This window comes from Mesoplodon bidens, assembly GCF_964165515.1.
Source record: "Mesoplodon bidens genome assembly, chromosome: 11".
NCBI classification, from domain to species: Eukaryota; Metazoa; Chordata; class Mammalia; order Artiodactyla; family Ziphiidae; genus Mesoplodon; species Mesoplodon bidens.
Window position 1 is genome coordinate 80,348,874 of NC_138167.1, and position 17,686 is coordinate 80,366,559.

The 17,686-nt window shown below is 38.8% G+C and overlaps 2 protein-coding genes across 4 annotated transcripts in view; one reads left to right on the top strand and one right to left on the bottom strand.

The window, feature by feature from the left end:
- Window positions 1-2,155, bottom strand: part of APAF1 (apoptotic peptidase activating factor 1) — a 93,131-nt gene extending 90,976 nt beyond the window's left edge. Inside the window, exon 1 of one of the 2 annotated variants that reach the window (XM_081247961.1) lies at window positions 948-2,155. The gene's annotated coding sequence lies outside the window, so the exon portion shown is untranslated. Of the gene's footprint in view, window positions 1-55; window positions 250-947 lie in introns of those variants that run through there. The other variant, XM_081247960.1, reaches the window with a different exon arrangement.
- On the top strand, window positions 387-17,248 carry IKBIP (IKBKB interacting protein). Of its 2 annotated transcripts, none has more exons than XM_081247963.1 (3): window positions 387-844; window positions 6,744-6,861; window positions 11,396-13,843. In XM_081247963.1, the coding sequence occupies exons 1-3, from the start codon at window positions 669-671 to the stop codon at window positions 12,230-12,232; spliced, it is 1,131 nt and encodes a 376-aa protein (XP_081104089.1). In that variant the 5' UTR covers window positions 387-668; the 3' UTR covers window positions 12,233-13,843. The 2 variants fall into 2 exon arrangements, with proteins under 2 accessions (XP_081104089.1, XP_081104090.1); XM_081247964.1 differs by lacking the exon at window positions 11,396-13,843 and adding an exon at window positions 16,333-17,248 and having other exon boundaries at window positions 391-844.
- The last annotated feature ends 438 nt before the right edge of the window (window positions 17,249-17,686 follow it).

Here is a 17,686-nt window from a genome sequence, read left to right on the forward strand (position 1 = left end):
CGCCGCCGCGTCTACTTCAAGTACTTGCGGGTCGCTGACAGCCCAGACGCCTCACCTCCGGCTCCCTCACCCCTTCTGCCCAGGAATAAAGCCAGCCTCTCCGCCTCAGGGCCGTGGAGCAGTCAAAACCCGCCAGTCCGCCCCGCTGGGACAACGCGGGCCCTCGCAGGCCAATAAACACACCCTGAACCCCTCCAGGCGGCCGTCGCCGCGCGCGCTCCGGCCCCAGCTAGCGTCCGCGCGCGCACAAAAAAGCCTCCGCCGCACCAACTGGGGCGTGCCTCGCTCCAACGAAGGGCGGACCGAGGCGGCGGCGCGCTCGACGTGACGCGCGCTGCCCCGCCCCGCCCCTCTCCGCCCTCCCCGCATCCCGGTGGCTTGCAGACGCCTGGGAACCACGGTTTCCTCGTTTTTGCAGTGTTAACGCAGTTTAGGGAAGTAGGATTGCCGCCTACCCCAGCTGGAGGAACTAGAAAGCGGGTGGCTGGGAGACGCTGTGGAGCAGCGAGAATGGCCGGGAGAGGAAGGGGGCTGGTTTCTGGGCGGTGCCAAGTCTGAAACGGGGCGCGGTTACCGCCGAGCCTTCCCGCGGAGGCTGTAGAGGCCACGTCCCACTACCCCAGGGTGAAGAGGCAGCCCCGGGTTTGTCATTCTCAGGACCTCCAGACATGTCTGAGGTGAAGAGCCGGAAGAGGTCGGCGCCCAAGGGAGCCCCAGCGGAGCCTGGGAAGCGAAGCGAGGGCGGGAAGAGCCCCGAGGGTCGGGGCGGTGGAGGCGGGGGCTGGGCGGACCCCCGGACCGGCGTGAGCCTTCTGTCGCTGGGGACGTGCCTGGGCCTGGCCTGGTAAGTGGTCCGAGGCCGCCCGGTGTCCGGCCTCCCGTGGTCGCCCTCTCTTCTCGGGGTCCCGCGTCTGCCCCGGCCCCGCCCGGCTCGGCGTCCCGCTAACCTCTAGCCCCCACGCATGCGGCTTCTGTTCCTCAGCATCGACCCCAAGGAAGGGACGGCCCAACCTTTAACTTTCGCTCGTTTCTCGTAATTCATTTTGCTTTTGTACTGCTGGCGTGCCTCGATCGCCCAGCTGAAGCTGAGGCCAAGGTTTGGGAACGTCAACCATTAAGAAATGCAGATTCGGCCAAATTTCATTAAGCGCCTGTACAGGACAGAAGCATTCCCGTTTTTAGAACCCGTTACTTCCTGTCCGCTGTGCATTTGGGACAAATTTGCCCCACCCCATAAATGCCTAGTGGCAACGTTTGCAACCTTAAAAGAATTCATTATGATCTTAAAGCAACAAACGTTCATGATAATATCAAGTTTTGGAAGATAGCTCATATTTTGGTTATTGTGCATGCGTTAAGTCTGTTCCTAAGTTACAGATTGAGTTTTAGTATAACACTTTTGTTCACCTGAAACTAAAAACTTACAGTTTTTAAACCAAGCAAATAGCGATATATTGATGTCATAGGAAAGATGAATATTAAGAAATAACCTTAAAACCAACTTATTTTGTTTTCCTCAATCATATTCTTTAGGATTAACCTATTTCGTTTTAATAACAAGACTGACTCTTTAGAGTTCCCCTCCATTTTTACTGATTTTTGAAGTATTTAGAAGATAGCTATTTATCTTCAAGAATTGGATTTTAGAAGCAACCCTCGATGTCCTCTCATTTAGAACATTTTTTCCTCTTTTTGGCTGCGTTGGGTCTTCGTTACTGCGCGCGGGCTTTCTCTAGTTGCGGTGAGCGGGGGCTACTCTTCATTGTGATGCGCGGGCTTCTCATTGCCGTGGCTTCTCTTGTTATGGAGCACGGGCTTTAGGCACACGGGCTTCAGTAGTTGCGGCATGCGGGCTCAGTAGTTGTGGCTCGCGGGCTCTAGAGCGCAGGCTCAGGAGTTGTGGCTCATGGGCTTAGTTGCTCTGCAGCATGTGGGATCTTCCCGGACCAGGGCTCGAACCCGTGTGTCCCCTGCATTGGCAGGTGGATTCTTAACCACTGCGCCACCAGGGAAGTCCTACAACATTTTTGATGCTAGTAAATTTTGAAGTATACTTTACTGATGACTCATCCTCAGTCAATAAAAGATTTGTTACAATAAAGTGAAATGTTGATTATTAAATATTCTCTTCAAAAAGAGCTAAATTGTTATTTTACTAATATATTTGTTTATGGAATATTTTGATCTTAAAAGAATAAATGTACAGAATTTACTGTTTTAAATAAACTGCTTTTTTGTCTTAAATTGTATGACCTTCTTCAAGTAAATCAAAAACTTTGTGTTGGGAAAGTTATTCAGTACTAGAACTTAGTAGGCTAAAATATATATGTTGCTTCTTTCTAGAACCTAATACAACTGGTTTTAGTTACTGAATTTGTTAATTCTCATCCAAGATTCATATTCATATGAGATAAATTACATCAGAAAATGTTCAACTTTTCAATAATTTAGTTACTGTCCTGGGAAAACACACTAACAGGAATCTATAAAGGAAAACAACTGTTGAAAAGCAGACACTTCAGCTCAGGAATTTACTGTTAGTGCCTGCTGTAAAGATACAAACAAGTTATATTCAAGTAGGAAGATTTTATTTGAACTGTGTCTTTGCAAAATAATAAAACAATGCTCAAAGATTATTTCTAAAATGGGCAGATTCAATGATTGTTATTAAATGACTTAATTGCTCTTGTGAAATCTTTTGCGACAAGAGTTGAAGTATAAATACTTTGGTCACTATAGCAAATATGTATTCGTGGTAAATTTGGGAATTTTCTAAATAAAATGCAAACATTTAGCATCTCAAAATACGAAAAAGCACACTGGAATTATAACTAAGCCACTGACATTTTTACCACTAGGATTAGCACCTAAAGATTGGTCTATCAAATCTTTTTGCATGCTGTTGTACTGACACTGTTCTGGTTGTTAAAATACAAAATCGACTATATGTGCCTAAATACAGTTTAGGAGTACTCTAATTTTGTCTGATTAAGTTAGGGCAGAGATTTGAACCCTTGCACTGTCCGAGGTTGATTTCAAGGCATCACTATTTCAGTATCTTCAAACCATTAGTCTTTGGATCCTTGTTTGGAAAATAAACAGAGATAATGCAACAAAAGGGTGGTACTTGAACATCTTCTCTCTATTAAACAAAGTCCTGATAATCATCTGTCAGCTTGACAATAAGATGCTGGAGATAACAGTTGCCCAGAAGTATAGGGCCTGAGTGTTGGTTTGCATACGTCATTTATAAACTCTTTAAGGAAATTTTCCACGTAAGAGATTGAAGACATTCTGCTTTCAAAAAGTTTTTAAAAGTTATGAAGGTACTAAACAAGACAAAACCTTAAAAGCTTATTACATAGAAATTTAGTCAACTAGAAGTTCCATTGTAAAACTTTTAAAGTTTCTTCTGGAAATTTCAACAGATTTTTTCATTGCCTTTATAAAAGTTTGTCATGGCATTTGTGATAATTATGTATCAGAAGTCAAAAGCTCTTTCAACCATCAGATCAGGGGTTTTTTTTTCTCTATCTAATACAACTTTCTCTATAAATCATTTATACAGTAAAATCTTGGCTAACCCCATTTTTCAGCTTTTGTTGTTAGTGGAGTTTAATCTGAAAGACAGTTATCCTTTAATTACCTTGATTTTTTAAAATGGAATATGGTCTGTGTGTTCCTGAACTTTCAGTATTATGCTGAAAATGAAGTTGCTGTATGAAACATACAGCTAAATGGGTACTGACTCTTTCTCGTTACTAAGTTGAAACAGCCAGAGAAAAATCCTGTATATATAAATCCTCCCATCAGTTGTCTGACATCTAGGCCTCCTAAAGGAGCTATGCAGAGACAAGACTCCAAGGAAATGCATGGTTTATTCCCACAGGGCCCTGAATCTATATGAGTTCTCTGTAAACTGCAATGGATTATGAAGAAGTCAGGAAGATTCCCTTTGTAAAGCCTACACTAAGGTGGCCAATTAATCCGGGTCCTTTTCTCCTACATCCATACCTTCAAGATCTTTACCTATGATAGTGAAAAGAGGGCCCAAAACAGGGTAAGAGAATGCTTCTTTTCCTATTAGTGGGTCTCATCCATTCACTTCATCTTTTGTTTGCTATAAACCCAACCCTGGTTCAAAGTGTGACAGGCCTGGGGCTTCTATCAAGTGTTAAGTAGAAGGGAGCCCTGATCCATTTTACTACTCTAGGCTTGTCAGAGGAATGGGAAAAGCAGCTGTGCAAAGCAATTCAAAAGAAAGGGCCAAGGTACGTAAAGAGAATAGTTGACGTTTTATGTTCAAGGCATTTTAAGAGCTTTATTAATATGAACCTGTTTAATCTCTACAACACCCTATGAACTAAGTAGTTTTGTCCCCACTTTGCAGATGAGGAAACTAGCAAAGGTAAGTTAAATAACTTGCCCAAGGTGCTGGTACAGCTAGTAAATGGCAGAGCCAAAGTTGCCTAGCTTCACATTCATCCAGTATGATATGCTGTCTACCTTTGATATTAATCCAAAAAGAGGCCAAGACCCTAGAAATAGAAATCCCTAGTCCAGAATTGTTTATAATCCTTTCTCCTCCTAGAAGCTGTAGCCCTTAGCAGACCCTAATTGTTGTCTCACCTAAACGAAGGCAGATAGGGAGTAAGGAGGTCTTGAACTGCTCCTGTTAGAAAATGCCTCTGACTCATAAAAAGGAAACAGCACCTTGGGCATAATCTGGATGCCAGTTTCAAAAATTAGTGTTTCACAATTGAAACCACCTTCTCTCAGTGTACATTTTTGGCTTCTAGAAGAATCATCCTCTTCCTTAATGTTAAATGAGTTAATATTTATAATGCACTTAGAATAGTGTCTGGCAGTTCTAAGTGAAAATAAAACATGTATTTTAACTCAGCATCATACAGACCACTGTTGATTATTTTCATTACTAGCACTAAGTAAACTTTATACTTGTTTTTTCTTTTATGCACTATTCATATATAGAAATGGTGAATTTTATTTTTTTCTTTTGGTGAGAAGCTAGCCATGAAAAAAACTCTACAAATTATCATCAGAGATGGTCACTAATATGATACAGTTTTCTTCAAGCTTTTCCTTAATATTTAAATTTTGAAGAGAAGTGTGGAGATAACATTAAAAAGATTAAATAAAACAGAAAGTCCTGTAATGAATTTTTGTGGATCAACCTTCATAAAAAATTCCTCTTATAATAATGATTTTATTCTAAATGAACACACTGATCTATAGGATAAACCCATGAGGTTAACACTGGAGTAATGGATGATAAAACTAGTTCCTGAAATTAGACATTTCTTTAGACCATCTTTCTCCTTCATCTCTGTCTGCTGGTCCCTAAAAGCCAAGAATGAAATAGCCAATCAGAAAAGAATTGTCTACACATCCTTCTTTGAAATTAGGATAATAGTGTTTTCTAATAACGAGAAGTTTTGTTTAAAAGTTCATATTAACACACAGGAGAAGTCAATCTGTACTAATTATGTAACCTGGGCTTACTTAATTCACTGTTATCTCATAGAATAAACATTAGCCATCATCAAAAGAAATTTCATCCAACATTGTAAACATTTGTTTAAAATGCAAATACTCCATTTTAGTTTTGGACAGTTTTATAAACAACAGTTAGCCTAATGATATTTATGAGTTTGATTCAGTCAACTCTCCGTTGAGTTTTGAATCTAAATGTTTGTCTTTCAGTGGAAGTCATTTTTACAATAGAGTGACAACTGTCGTTGTCATCTTGGCTGGGAGATTTGAAAATTTACAATATCTAAGTCACATCCCAAACCAATTAAGTCAGAATTTCTGTGGTAAGACCCAGGCATTACACTTTTTTAAAGCTACCAGGTAAGGGCTTCCCTGGTGGCGCCGTGGTTAAGAATCAGCTTGCCAGTGCAGGGGACACGGGTTCGTGCCCCGCTCCAGGAAGATCCCTCATGCCAGGGAGCAACTAAGCCCCTGCGCCACAACTACTGAGCCTGCACTCTAGAGCCCGCGTGCCACAACTACTGAGCCTGCGTGCCACAACTACTGAAGCTCGCGCGCCCAGAGTCCGTGCTCCGCAACAAGAGAAACCACGGCAATGAGAAACCTGCGCACCGTAGCAAAGAGTACGCCACGCTCACCGCAAGTAGAGGAAGCCGGCGTGCAATAACGAAGACCCGACACAGCCAAATAAATGAATTTTTTTTTTTTTAAAGAAGAATCTGCCTGCCAATGCAGGGGACATGGGTTCCAGCCCTGGTCGGGGAAGATCCCACATGCCTCAGAGCAACTAAGCCCGGGCACCACAACTACTGAGCCTGCGCTCTAGAGCCCGCAAGCCACAGCTACTGAAGCCCACGCGCCTACAGCCCGAGCTCTGCAATAAGAGAAGCCACTGCAGTGAGAAGCCCGCGCACTGCAACGAAGAGTAGCCCCCGCTCGCCGCAACTAGAGAAAGCCCGGGCGAAGCAACGAAGACCCAACGCAGCCAAAAATAAAAATAAATAAATTTTTAAAATTTAAAAGTAAAGCTGCCAGGTGACTCCAATATGCAGTGAAGCTGTTGAACCACTGGACTGCGTATTCACTCCTCGCTTCTTATAAAAGCTGCCACTACCTATACCAGAATTTATGTTGTCCTTACCAGAAGTGGGCATAAAATACTGCTTTAACATCCGAACTTAAATGGGTTTGAGTTAGGAAGTAGTGACTTTTTTTTTTCCCTTTTTCAGGTTTGTATTTCAGCAGTCGGAAAAGTTTGCAAAGGTGGAAAACCAATACCAGTTACTGAAAATGGAAACCAACGAATTCCAAGGGCTTCAAAGTAAAATCAGTTTAATTTCAGAAAAGGTAATTATTAATTGGCATATTTGGGGAGATTTTATCGTTTTTCTTCCCCATTGCCACCCTTCTACCCCAGTTGATAAATTCTTTTTTCCTGCCTTTTAGACCATTACTACTTTAACTCTCACTGGTTTTCCTACTTCTTCACATCCTCCCTTTAATCCAACTTAGTCTTAGCTTACATTTCAAAAGGACAAGAATTTTCTAATATATGACAAATGTTATTGTTTAAAAAGACCAATATTGTCATACTGACGTGACCTCAATTTTCTATTTAAATATCAAGTATCTAGAGCACTGAAAATATTATTGATTTTTAGATATAAAATTAAAATAGGAGTAGCACTTTTTGGACTAAGATCCATCAGTTTTTTTTCTTTATTTCCACTTGGTAAGCATATATATTCATATGCATATAAGAATGACTAACCTAAAATAAATATTGATTTTTATAGACAAATGAAAATCCATGTCTATTTTGTGTTTCGTCAAGCTGCAAATACAAGTGCATTACTACTGTGATTCTTAGAAATGTGAGACAGATAAAAAATTTTTAACTACCACATGTCTCAGGAGAAGGTCAGCTGCACCCAATAAGTCATCATGTGGGCCTTGTCTGGCTACCAGAGACCAAGCTATCATTGGGAAACATGGCTTGTTTGTTCCTTTGTTCATCACTGAGCCTTTACTCTGTGATAAGGTAGAAAAGGACTTGTGCTTGGCCCCAGGGTAAGCAAAGATGTTGCAAAAATAGATAGAAATGAAATAGACGGCCTAAGTCCCTGCAGCCTGATGCACAGAATAAGCCTGTAATCCCCAAGAAGAGAAGAGTCATGGATTAAAATTATCCCTTACACATGCCAGTGAATTCCATGGAGGGTGAGTTTAGAGGCCTCTGGGAAGGTGCTGCAAGAGTTGGTATTTTGACCTAGGGCTCAGGTTGGAAACTGATTGTAGTTATCGAAAGCCCTCTAATCAGAGCAAACGCAATGACAGAAAAAATTCCAGGAGATAGAAACTTCATGTACTTAAATGCTATTGAAAACAAATTTTGAAGAAAGATTTCCTTTTTAAATGAGCATTTTGGCAGCAATTAAAATGCTTTTAGTGAATCTCTGCCTTGCAAGCTTGGAACCTGGTAAGGAGGACAAAGATTTAACATATGATTAGAATTTGAAGTCAAATATTACAGGAGATTAGAGCCTGGCCTGTCGGCTATCACTCTCAGTATCTCTCCCCAGTAGCCCTCTAGTTTCCCTCTTCTAATATCTAATTACTCCTAAGCAGCTGTAAGATGGAACACTGCCCTAAGGGTTGTTTTTTTTTTGGCTGCGTTGGGCGTTTGTTGCTGTGCGCAGGCTTTTCTCTAGTTGCTGCGAGTGGGGGCTACTTTTCATTGTGGTGCACGAGCTTCTCACTGTGGTGGCTTCTCTTGTTGCGGAGCTCAGGCTCTAGGCGAGCAGCGGCCTTCAGTAGTTGTGGCGCACGGGCTCAGTAGTTGTGGCTCACGGGCCTAGTTGCTCCGCGGCATGTGGGATCTTCCCACACCAGGGCTCAAACCCGTGTCCCCTGCGTTGGCAGGCAGATTCTCGACCACTGTGCCACCAGGGAAGTCCCTGTCCTAAATTTTTTGTATTAAATCTACAGTTTGGTAGACTGAGAATGTAAACCTAAGGGCTTCTCCATGCATAAATTAAAATATTCATTTTTTTCATACTTTCCACTATGTGGCCAATTTTATAATAGGCAATGTTTTCAATAAAACTCATGTAGATTAAAAAAATGCTTTTGTAAGCAACAAGGATGTATTTTATGGCACAGGCAAATATAGCCATTTGTTTGCAATAACTTTAAATGGAGTATAATCTGTAAATCTATGTTGTACACTTGAAACTAATATAAGATTGTTAATCAACTATACTTCAATTAAAAGTAAATAAATAAATGCCTTTGAAGCAGATAATTAAAATATCATCCTAGGATCCAAGAAATATTGTCTTCACATAGTTTGTTCTCTCCCAGTCTGCCCTAGGAGTAGTTTAACAATAGCTGCCTCTTTACAAAGCTGGCCCTAAAGGCCAGCTTAATGCAGTAGGAGGGGAAAACAACTAGACATGGGCTCTCATCATAACTGTGTGACTTTGGAAAAATCACTTTAACTTCTCTTGGCCTCTATTTCATCATTTATTAAATGAGAATATCAAGATTTGTGTAAGGATCAGATGAGATACAATATATATGCAAGCTCTTTGAAAACTTCCAAGCAGTAATAAATTTGAGATATTAACTTTTGTAAAAAATGAAGAATGCTTAGACTATAATGGCAGCCCATAAATGCTAGCTATTGTGGTGTACTAGTCACTTATTGTTTGCAGATTAAGTCTTGAGACCTTTGTTATCCTGAAAAGTTGATCTTATAATTGGAGTCTCCTGGGTTATACTGCCTCCAGGTTATAGTGATGCTCTGGTGAACAGCCTAAACAAGAAATTACCTTGGATTAAGATAAGCTTGTTGGGCTTCCCTGGTGGCGCAGTGGTTGGGAGTACGCCTGCCGAGGCAGGGAACATGGGTTTGTGCCCACATGTCGCGGAGCGGCTGGGCCCATTGAGCCATGGCCGCTGAGCCTGCGCGTCCAGAGCCTGTGCTCCTCAGCGGGAGAGGCCACAGCAGTGAGAGACCCGCGTACCGCAAAAAAAAAAAAAAAAAAAGCTTGTCTCTGCAAAATGCTGCTAATAAGACAACTAAACATAACACTATTACCAATGTACAAGTATTTCTCATAGTTGGTGTTTTTAAAGGAACTTGTATTATAGCTATATGTATTCATTAAAAATAATTTTTAAACAAGGTTTCAGAGCGATACTGTTATGCATTGTTCCCAGCTATCACCTGGAACTGCTTCAGGTCCTGATTGGGGTGGACCCAGGAGGTTTCTGGCCATTCTTCTTACTAAATATCAAGAAACATGTTCTTTATACCCTGAGATATGGGGACTACAAAAAGGCATAAAACATGGTCTCTTCCCCTAAGGAATTTAGAAGCTCTCATAGCTTCTCCTGGCTAATTCATCAGTATAGGGACTATACTGTATCTTTGTTTTTATATCCAGTGTCTAGCACAAGGTCTGGCACAGAGTGAACACTCAAGAATTCTTGAATTATATGCACTAAATGCCAAATAAGTTGCAAATATGTAATATGATAGATTCTACAGGAGTTCAGGCTCTCATGGCTAGGGTCATGGAAGAATGCTGCACTGAAAACCTGAGACCTGGTCTGAGCCTTGAAGGAAGGACAGAACTTAGCTAAACAAAGAGGAAGGAAGGCTAACATATAGAGAAGTTATGGAATTTGGGACTTCCTCCTAGAAGTGTTAGGAAACGTTAAGGGGTTTTTAATGTTGTACCACGATGTACATAGCAGTTTTTAAAACCTTAAATCTGGCTGTAGTGTGTAGGATGATTTAGAGGAAGTAACTAGAAGCAGCTATTAGATAATATTTCTATAGTATTTTCCTTGATCATCGAAGTTCAGTTTGGATGCCCTGTGTAAGTGCTTCCATAGCTCTTTCCCTGTCACAGCGCATGTAGACTTTGCTTTCTCCCCAATTAAACTAAGCTGCTTAAGGGCAGAACTGTGTCTTGTACAGTATTACGTCTTCAACATAATGCTGCAAACATCTGATAAATTAATGATCATTTCTAGGCCTTCCTGTAGTCTCTAAGGCTGTTATCTTTGTGTGAGTATAGGCTAAGAAAGAGGTCCACAACCTGGTCCTTCTATATTCTAGACATTTTAGGAGATGCTAGGAGCTTACCATAATTTATAGATACTTAGAACACTTTACTGTTTGACATCAATTATCTCTGTAAACTGATTTTTTATTCACTTTTTGCCTTTGTGATTGTTATAAGATCTGATTCTGGTACCTTTTCTGCAAGAGGTCAGTCAACAATTTTTTTTTTTCAGGCAGAAAGTCTTCCAGAATCATAGAACTTAGGAAAGTTAACAAATTTTATAACTAAGTCAGTTTCTAAAAAGCCAAATAACTATTAAAATGACAGCTAATTTGCTTTCCATTGGAATAAAAAAGAAGGAAATGTGATATACTTCAGACTTCTTTAACATTATTTTTCTTTTGAATATCCCTCCATGAAAATGCACAAATATTTAGGATTATAAGTTCAGGTGTATACAGTTGGCCCTCCATATCTGTGGGTTCCCCACCCAGATATTACATGAGGGACTTGAGCACCCATGGATTTTGGTATCCACAGGAATACCAATGCCCCACAGGTGGATACCTAGGGATGCGGGACAACTGTATTTTTCTACCATAGTGCTAATCTATTAAATGTGTTTAAAACATGTTTTTAACAACTTAAATATGTAACAATTGTTTTTGTCTGTATGATTCTTATGTATTTGGATATTTTAGACATCTTCAGAATTTGAACTTGGCAAGTGATTGTTAAAGTTTGTTTCCCTAATATAAAAGTTATTAAGTAGCCTTGGGAATTGTTTTGTGTTATAAATGCAGCTTGCAACTACTGAAAGTATCCTGCAGGAAGCTACATCATCCATGTCTTTGGTGACCCAGTTTGAGCAGGAAGTATCCAGCCTCCAAAGTATCATGTATGACATTCAGAATAGTGAAGAGATGCTCACTCAAAAGATGCAAAGCCTTAATGAGAAATTCCAGAACGTTACAGATTTCTGGAAGAGAAGCCTAGAAGAAATGAATGTTAATACAGACATTTTCAAATCAGAATCAAAACATATACATTCTCAAGTTACTGCCCAAATTAACTCAGCTGAACAAGAAATAAAATTGCTCACTGAGAGGCTAAAAGATTTGGAAGATAGCACAGTAAGAAATATTAGAACTATAAAAAGACAAGAAGAAGAGGATCTTCTGCGTGTAGAGGAGCAGCTTGGCTCCGACACAAAAGCACTTGAAAAGTTAGAAGAGGAACAGCATGCTCTCTTTGCCAGAGATGAAGACCTGACTAATAAACTTTCCAGCTACGAACCCAAAGCTGAAGAATGCAAGACACAGTTGCCAACAATTGAAAGTGCTATTCGCTCTGTTCTCAGAGTCTCTCAGGATCTGATAGGGACAGAAAAAAAAATGGAAGACTTGACTCTTCAGATGTTTAATATGGAAGACGATATGCTGAAAGCAGTATCTGAAATAATGGAGATGCAGAAAACCCTTGAAGAAATTCAGTATGATAATAGCATATTAAAGATGCAGAATGAACTGGATGTTCTAAAAGGAAAAGTTCATGATTTTATAGTATATTCAAGTACAAGAGAAAAGGGGACTCCAGAAGAATATAATCTAGAAAATAAAGGAATTGATAGTGATTTTTGAACGCACTACATTTATCCTGATGAACCACATTATTATACATAAACTGATTAGTTCCATGCTTTTGAGTTATTTTGATATGCCTCACTTTACCCTACATTATTGGAAAATAAGTGAGGTGTCCACACAAATGTGTTATCCAGAGAGTCAAAGCTTATCTTTTTAAGCAATAAAACTTATTTCATTTTCACCATTTTAAATAGAAACATTTCTAAAATATATATTTCTCTACTTTTTTGAAGCAATATACTTAATATTTTTTAATGTTTTTCTAATAATTAATGGACATTATTGTGAATTTTATCTGTCATATTGGACCCAAATATATTAATGTCCCTAGGAGCTATTGAGGGGTGTTTACCTCCTCACTCGACCCCAGTTTGCTATTTTTCAAACCTTCTGTCTATTTCTTATACCTTTTCTGTTACCTGAAAAGGTGACCCACTGACCTGATCTTACTGTCAGGTTGATCAGTGATGTTTTCACCTCAGCCAGTTTTTCATTTCCTTTGCAATTTACTGCAGGCTAAGAATCCAGACAACCAAGTTCATAGGAATTTTGTCCAAAATAAAAGATAACATGCCTGAGGGAGAGCCTGGAATGCTTTGCTATGAATTAATATGCACTTTTTGAAAACTATGGAGACTGGGAAATATTTTTACTTTTTGTTAAGGTTCTAAACTGTTATAGATACTTGTAAGAAATTTTTTTAAAGAATAAATGTGTTCTTTTTGAAAGCTTTCCCTATGAATTAAGTGTGCATCCTGTGAAGTATGGACTTTGGGAATATCTTTGTATACCTGGGCGTTTTTTGTTTTGTTTTTTTTTAAGGTTCTGTGTTACAGACTCTTGTGTTTGCTAGGTACATGATCTCTAGATAAATTATTCTACTTACAATAAAAATACACTAATAAGCCTGTGGCCTATTTTAAAGAAGAAAAAGCAGCATAGTGAGATACGATGTGATAATTATGGTAACTAAAATATGTCATTATTTTAGAGTCCCCAAACTAATTACCCAACCAAATTTGTTTTACATAGTGATTTTATTTTACACAAAATTATATAATAGAGTCAAGAATAAGACATGGACATACTGAGATGAAATTAAGGGGAGGTCTAGACAGATTTTTGCAATAATGATAATCGGAAATGTACAAGTTTGGGGAAGCACATAACACTTTTATTGGTAAACTGATGTATCAAGGGTGTCCAAGGTTGGTGTTGAAAAAACTGAGTTAACTGCATTTGAAAGTACTGTTCTAACAACATGTTTCTTCTTGCCAATAACCAACTATAGTCCCAGTTTTTTAATGCAATTTCAGTGGAATTAAACACAAAGAACTTGAAAGAAGTCAGTTACAAAAGATAGTTGTGGTCAGGAGGTTTTATTATGTAAATCTGTACATTTTTTGAAAAATCCCAAATAAGTTCTACTTTGGGGTTAGGAAGGCCTATGGTAGACACCATGGGTCATAGGCATAACATTAATTTTTAGAATATTAACATTAAATTTCTTGACTTCTGAATATGTAAATTCTTGTCTGTGTGCATTAACAAAATTGTATTTGTTTGCTTTTATTTTCACGCTAATAAAATAGATTATAAAGTTAACTGGAACTTTGTCGTTTCAACCTCCATCCTGCCAGGGCATATGTGATCTCTTGTACTCTTTACTTTTATTTATTTATTTATTTACTTACTTACTTATTTATTTATTGGTGTGTCACCAGGTTTGATACATCATTATTATTAACTATGGTATGTACTATAGTAATGTGTACAGAAAATTAATGGAAATAAGGTGGCCACTGTGCTCTATAGTGACAATTCCAAGGGAAACAGAAACTGCCCTTCTACAAGTATTTCATGAGAAAATATTGTGTACATGTATGTACACATGTATATATTCCTTTATTCAGGGGTTTTCCTATAAAAACTTGTCACTAGAGAGATTTAGATGTACCTCGTTTGTCTTCCTCTGTTTCTTAAATTCATTTATTTAACACAGATACTTGAAATTTCAAAAACTTTCCTGTGTATCAAATATTAAATTACATTGTTAGTTTTTCCTTTAAGGAAGATTACCATATCCTAAGACACATTTTTGTATCTTTGTAATTAATAATAAATTTTACATTAAGTTTCTGATAGTAGTGTCCATTTTTTTAATTAGCACATATAAATCACTTTTACAAAACAAACACCTAATTTTCTTAACCCTTCGATGTAAAGTTAAAAAGTATATTTGTAGGGCTTCCCTGGTGGCGCAGTGGTTGAGAGTCCGCCTGCTGATGCAGGGGACACGGGTTCGTGCCCCGGTCCGGGAAGATCCCACATGCAGCGGAGTGGCTGGGCCCGTGAGCCATGGCCACTGAGCCTGCGTGTCCGGAGCCTGTGCTCCGCAACAGGAGAGGCCACAACAGTGAGAGGCCCGTGTACTGCAAAAAAATAAAAAGAAAAAGAAAGAAAGAAAGAAAGCAATGCTTTCCTAGAAAACAATCTGAAAGCTAAATGTGCAAAAGTGGAACAACTGACTTACACGTTATAAATGGGATTCCTTTTTTCAATGTAATCACAATGTATATCTGTGTTACGACACAGGCTTTGACAATATATTTTACGTTTGTTCTTTAATTTTTTTTCTTCATAGTTTAGCATACAGCGCACAGGCTTAAGTTAATCTTCTGACTGAAACAATTGAAACCTGACAATTCCTATGTGTTTTATTTTTTTAATTAAATAAATTTGACATACAACATTGTGTAAATTTAAAGTGTACAACATGATACTTTTTTTTTTTTTTTTTTTTTTTTGCGGTATGCGGGCCTCTCACTGTTGTGGCCTCTCCCGTTGTGGAGCACAGGCTCCCGACGCGCAGGCTCAGCGGCCATGGCTCACGGGCCTAGCCGCTCCGCGGCATGTGGGATCTTCCCGGACCGGGGCACGAACCCGCGTCCCCTGCATCGGCAGGCAGACTCTCAACCACTGTGCCACCAGGGAAGCCCAACATGATACTTTGATACATTGATATATTCAGCCTTGAGAAAGGATATCCTGTCATTTGTGACAACATGGATAGACCTCACGCATGTATGTTTTAATTTTCAATTTTGTATTGTTTATGATACTTACCCATCTTATCACTATAATCAACACTTTAATATTCCCCTTTCCCTCTTAACTTTATTAACTGATGGCACAATGCAATAAAAATTCAAATATTAAAAATACAATAAAATAAAATAACTCAATTTCCCCAAAACTGCTATATAAACACACACACACAACAACAAAAATAACAACTTGAAATGTTGCCAGGCAGTTGTGTGGCTCAAAATGTTCATCATCTGATTTGTCCAAGTTAAACCAAAACAATTTAGAGACATCAGTATTCAATGGATGCTGGGGAAGGAGGATGGCATTGAAACATCTAAAAGTTGAGAATCACTTGTATTTGGAATCATGGAATTTTAGAACTTTGGAGATAGTGTTTTGTTTGTTTGTTGTTTTGTTTTTTACATATCTATCATCTCTATTAAACTACTGAACTGAGTTGAAGCCACAACCGAAGCTGTACTCATCTTTATGTTCCTCAGACTTCACATGCCTGACAACACACTAGGAACTTAAGGATTACTAATTGAATGGAATTAGTTCAATACCCCAGAAAAGTATTCATAAAAGTAATAGGACAATAAAGTCCCTTCATTCTAGCACTTGTACCTACAAACAAACTTGCATTTCAGAAGTCATGTTGTCTTGTTTGACCCCCCAAATTTACCGAAATTCATCTAGAGGGGGCTTCCTCCTCCCTTCTCCAGCAACTGAAGATACATCATTTTCCCTCATTTAGCTCATTTTGTCACCATGCAGAGGACTGATGGTGCAAAAATAACTGGAAAATGCCATTTGCAGTCACATGAAATTTCCTCAATGTTTTCCTTCCTATTCATTAGCAATACACTTGATGCATCTTTTACCAAATGCTTTCCAGAAGAGCAGTAACTTTATAGTTTAAAATAACGCCTAACATTTAAGTTGAATTTTAAATGTTAAGCTTTTACTCAATTTAATTATTCTGGTACTATATTTTCTTACAGTGTCAGAAGTCTGAAGCTATCATAGAACAATTGAAGTCTTTTCAAATAATTACTCATCTAAAGCGTCTACAGGAGGAGATTTATGAAGTGAAAACTTGGTCCAACAGGATAACTGAAAAGCAGGGTATATTGAATAACAATTTGACCACTGTTTCTGAAGATGTTACAAAAGTAGACCAAAGTACAACTTCCATGGCAAAAGATGTCGGTCTCAAGATTACAACCGTAAAAACAGATATGCGACGTATTTCAGGTTTAGTAACTGATGTAACATCACTGACAGATTCTGTTCAAGAACTAGAAAATAAAATAGAAAAACTAGAAAAAAATACAGTAAAAAACATAGGTGATCTTCTTTCAAGTAGCATTGACCGAACAACAATGCTCCGAAGGACAGCATCTGACAATTCACAAAGAATTAATTCTGTTAAGAAGATACTTTCTGAGCTACAGAGTGATTTCAGCAAGCACACAGATAGATTTTTAAGCTTAGAAAGTGACAGAGCTAAAGTTCTGAAGACAGTGACTTTTGCAAATGATCTAAAACCAAAGGTGTATAATCTAAAGAAGGACTTTTCCCGCTTGGAACCCTTGGTAAATGATTTAACAGTACGCATTGGGAGATTGGTTACTGACTTACTACAAAGAGAGAAAGAAATTGCTTTCTTAAAAGAGAAAATATCTAACTTAACAATAGTCCAAGCTGAGATTAAGGATATGAAAGATGAAATAAAACACATTTCAGATATGGATTAGCTTGAAATTATTTAGATTAGACTGAAGAAACTTTTTAATGGGACCTCTGTCATGTTATAAAAAGACTGACAAGTCAGAAATAATGGAATTTTGGAGTAAATACTATTTTGTATTTGATTCTATTTTGTACAGTAAAAATAAAAGTTTTTAAAGGACTGAGCACTGGATTTTCCAAAATAAATATGCTCAAATGTATTTAAAACTTTATATAAAACATGTTTGCAACTTTATATAGTAAGAACCTTATGCATCCCCCTTACATATACATGCATATGTTCGCACGAACGCGCGCACATGCACACACACATACACACTCAGGGGCTGCCAGTCTAGCGCTGGGAAATCTAGATGGGGCAGGATCTGAATCCCCACTTGCCCTCACTAACTGCCAAGGAGCATAGTACGTGTGGTTGGGGCCCAGCTGAAGAACTGCCCATCAGGATCAGGGCTGTAACATATATTATCCATTTAGAGTAAGAGAAACTAGAAAGGTCACAACCAGGGAGCTGTAGGAAAAGAATCATGTAAGATTTCCTGGGTCCTTTATGGCTTTAGGAAACAGGGAAAGGTCACCTAAAATGAGGTAGGGAAGTGGCAT

What these genes read in the sequence shown, in the direction of transcription:
- IKBIP (XM_081247963.1), top strand. Translation starts at nt 669, where the DNA reads ATGTCTGAGGTGAAGAGCCGGAAGAGGTCGGCGCCCAAGGGAGCCCCA. An exon ending in ACGTGCCTGGGCCTGGCCTG is followed by an intron (nt 845 to 6,743) that starts GTAAGTGGTCCG and finishes TCCCTTTTTCAG; the next exon opens with GTTTGTATTTCAGCAGTCGG. An exon ending in TCAGTTTAATTTCAGAAAAG is followed by an intron (nt 6,862 to 11,395) that starts GTAATTATTAAT and finishes TTATAAATGCAG; the next exon opens with CTTGCAACTACTGAAAGTAT.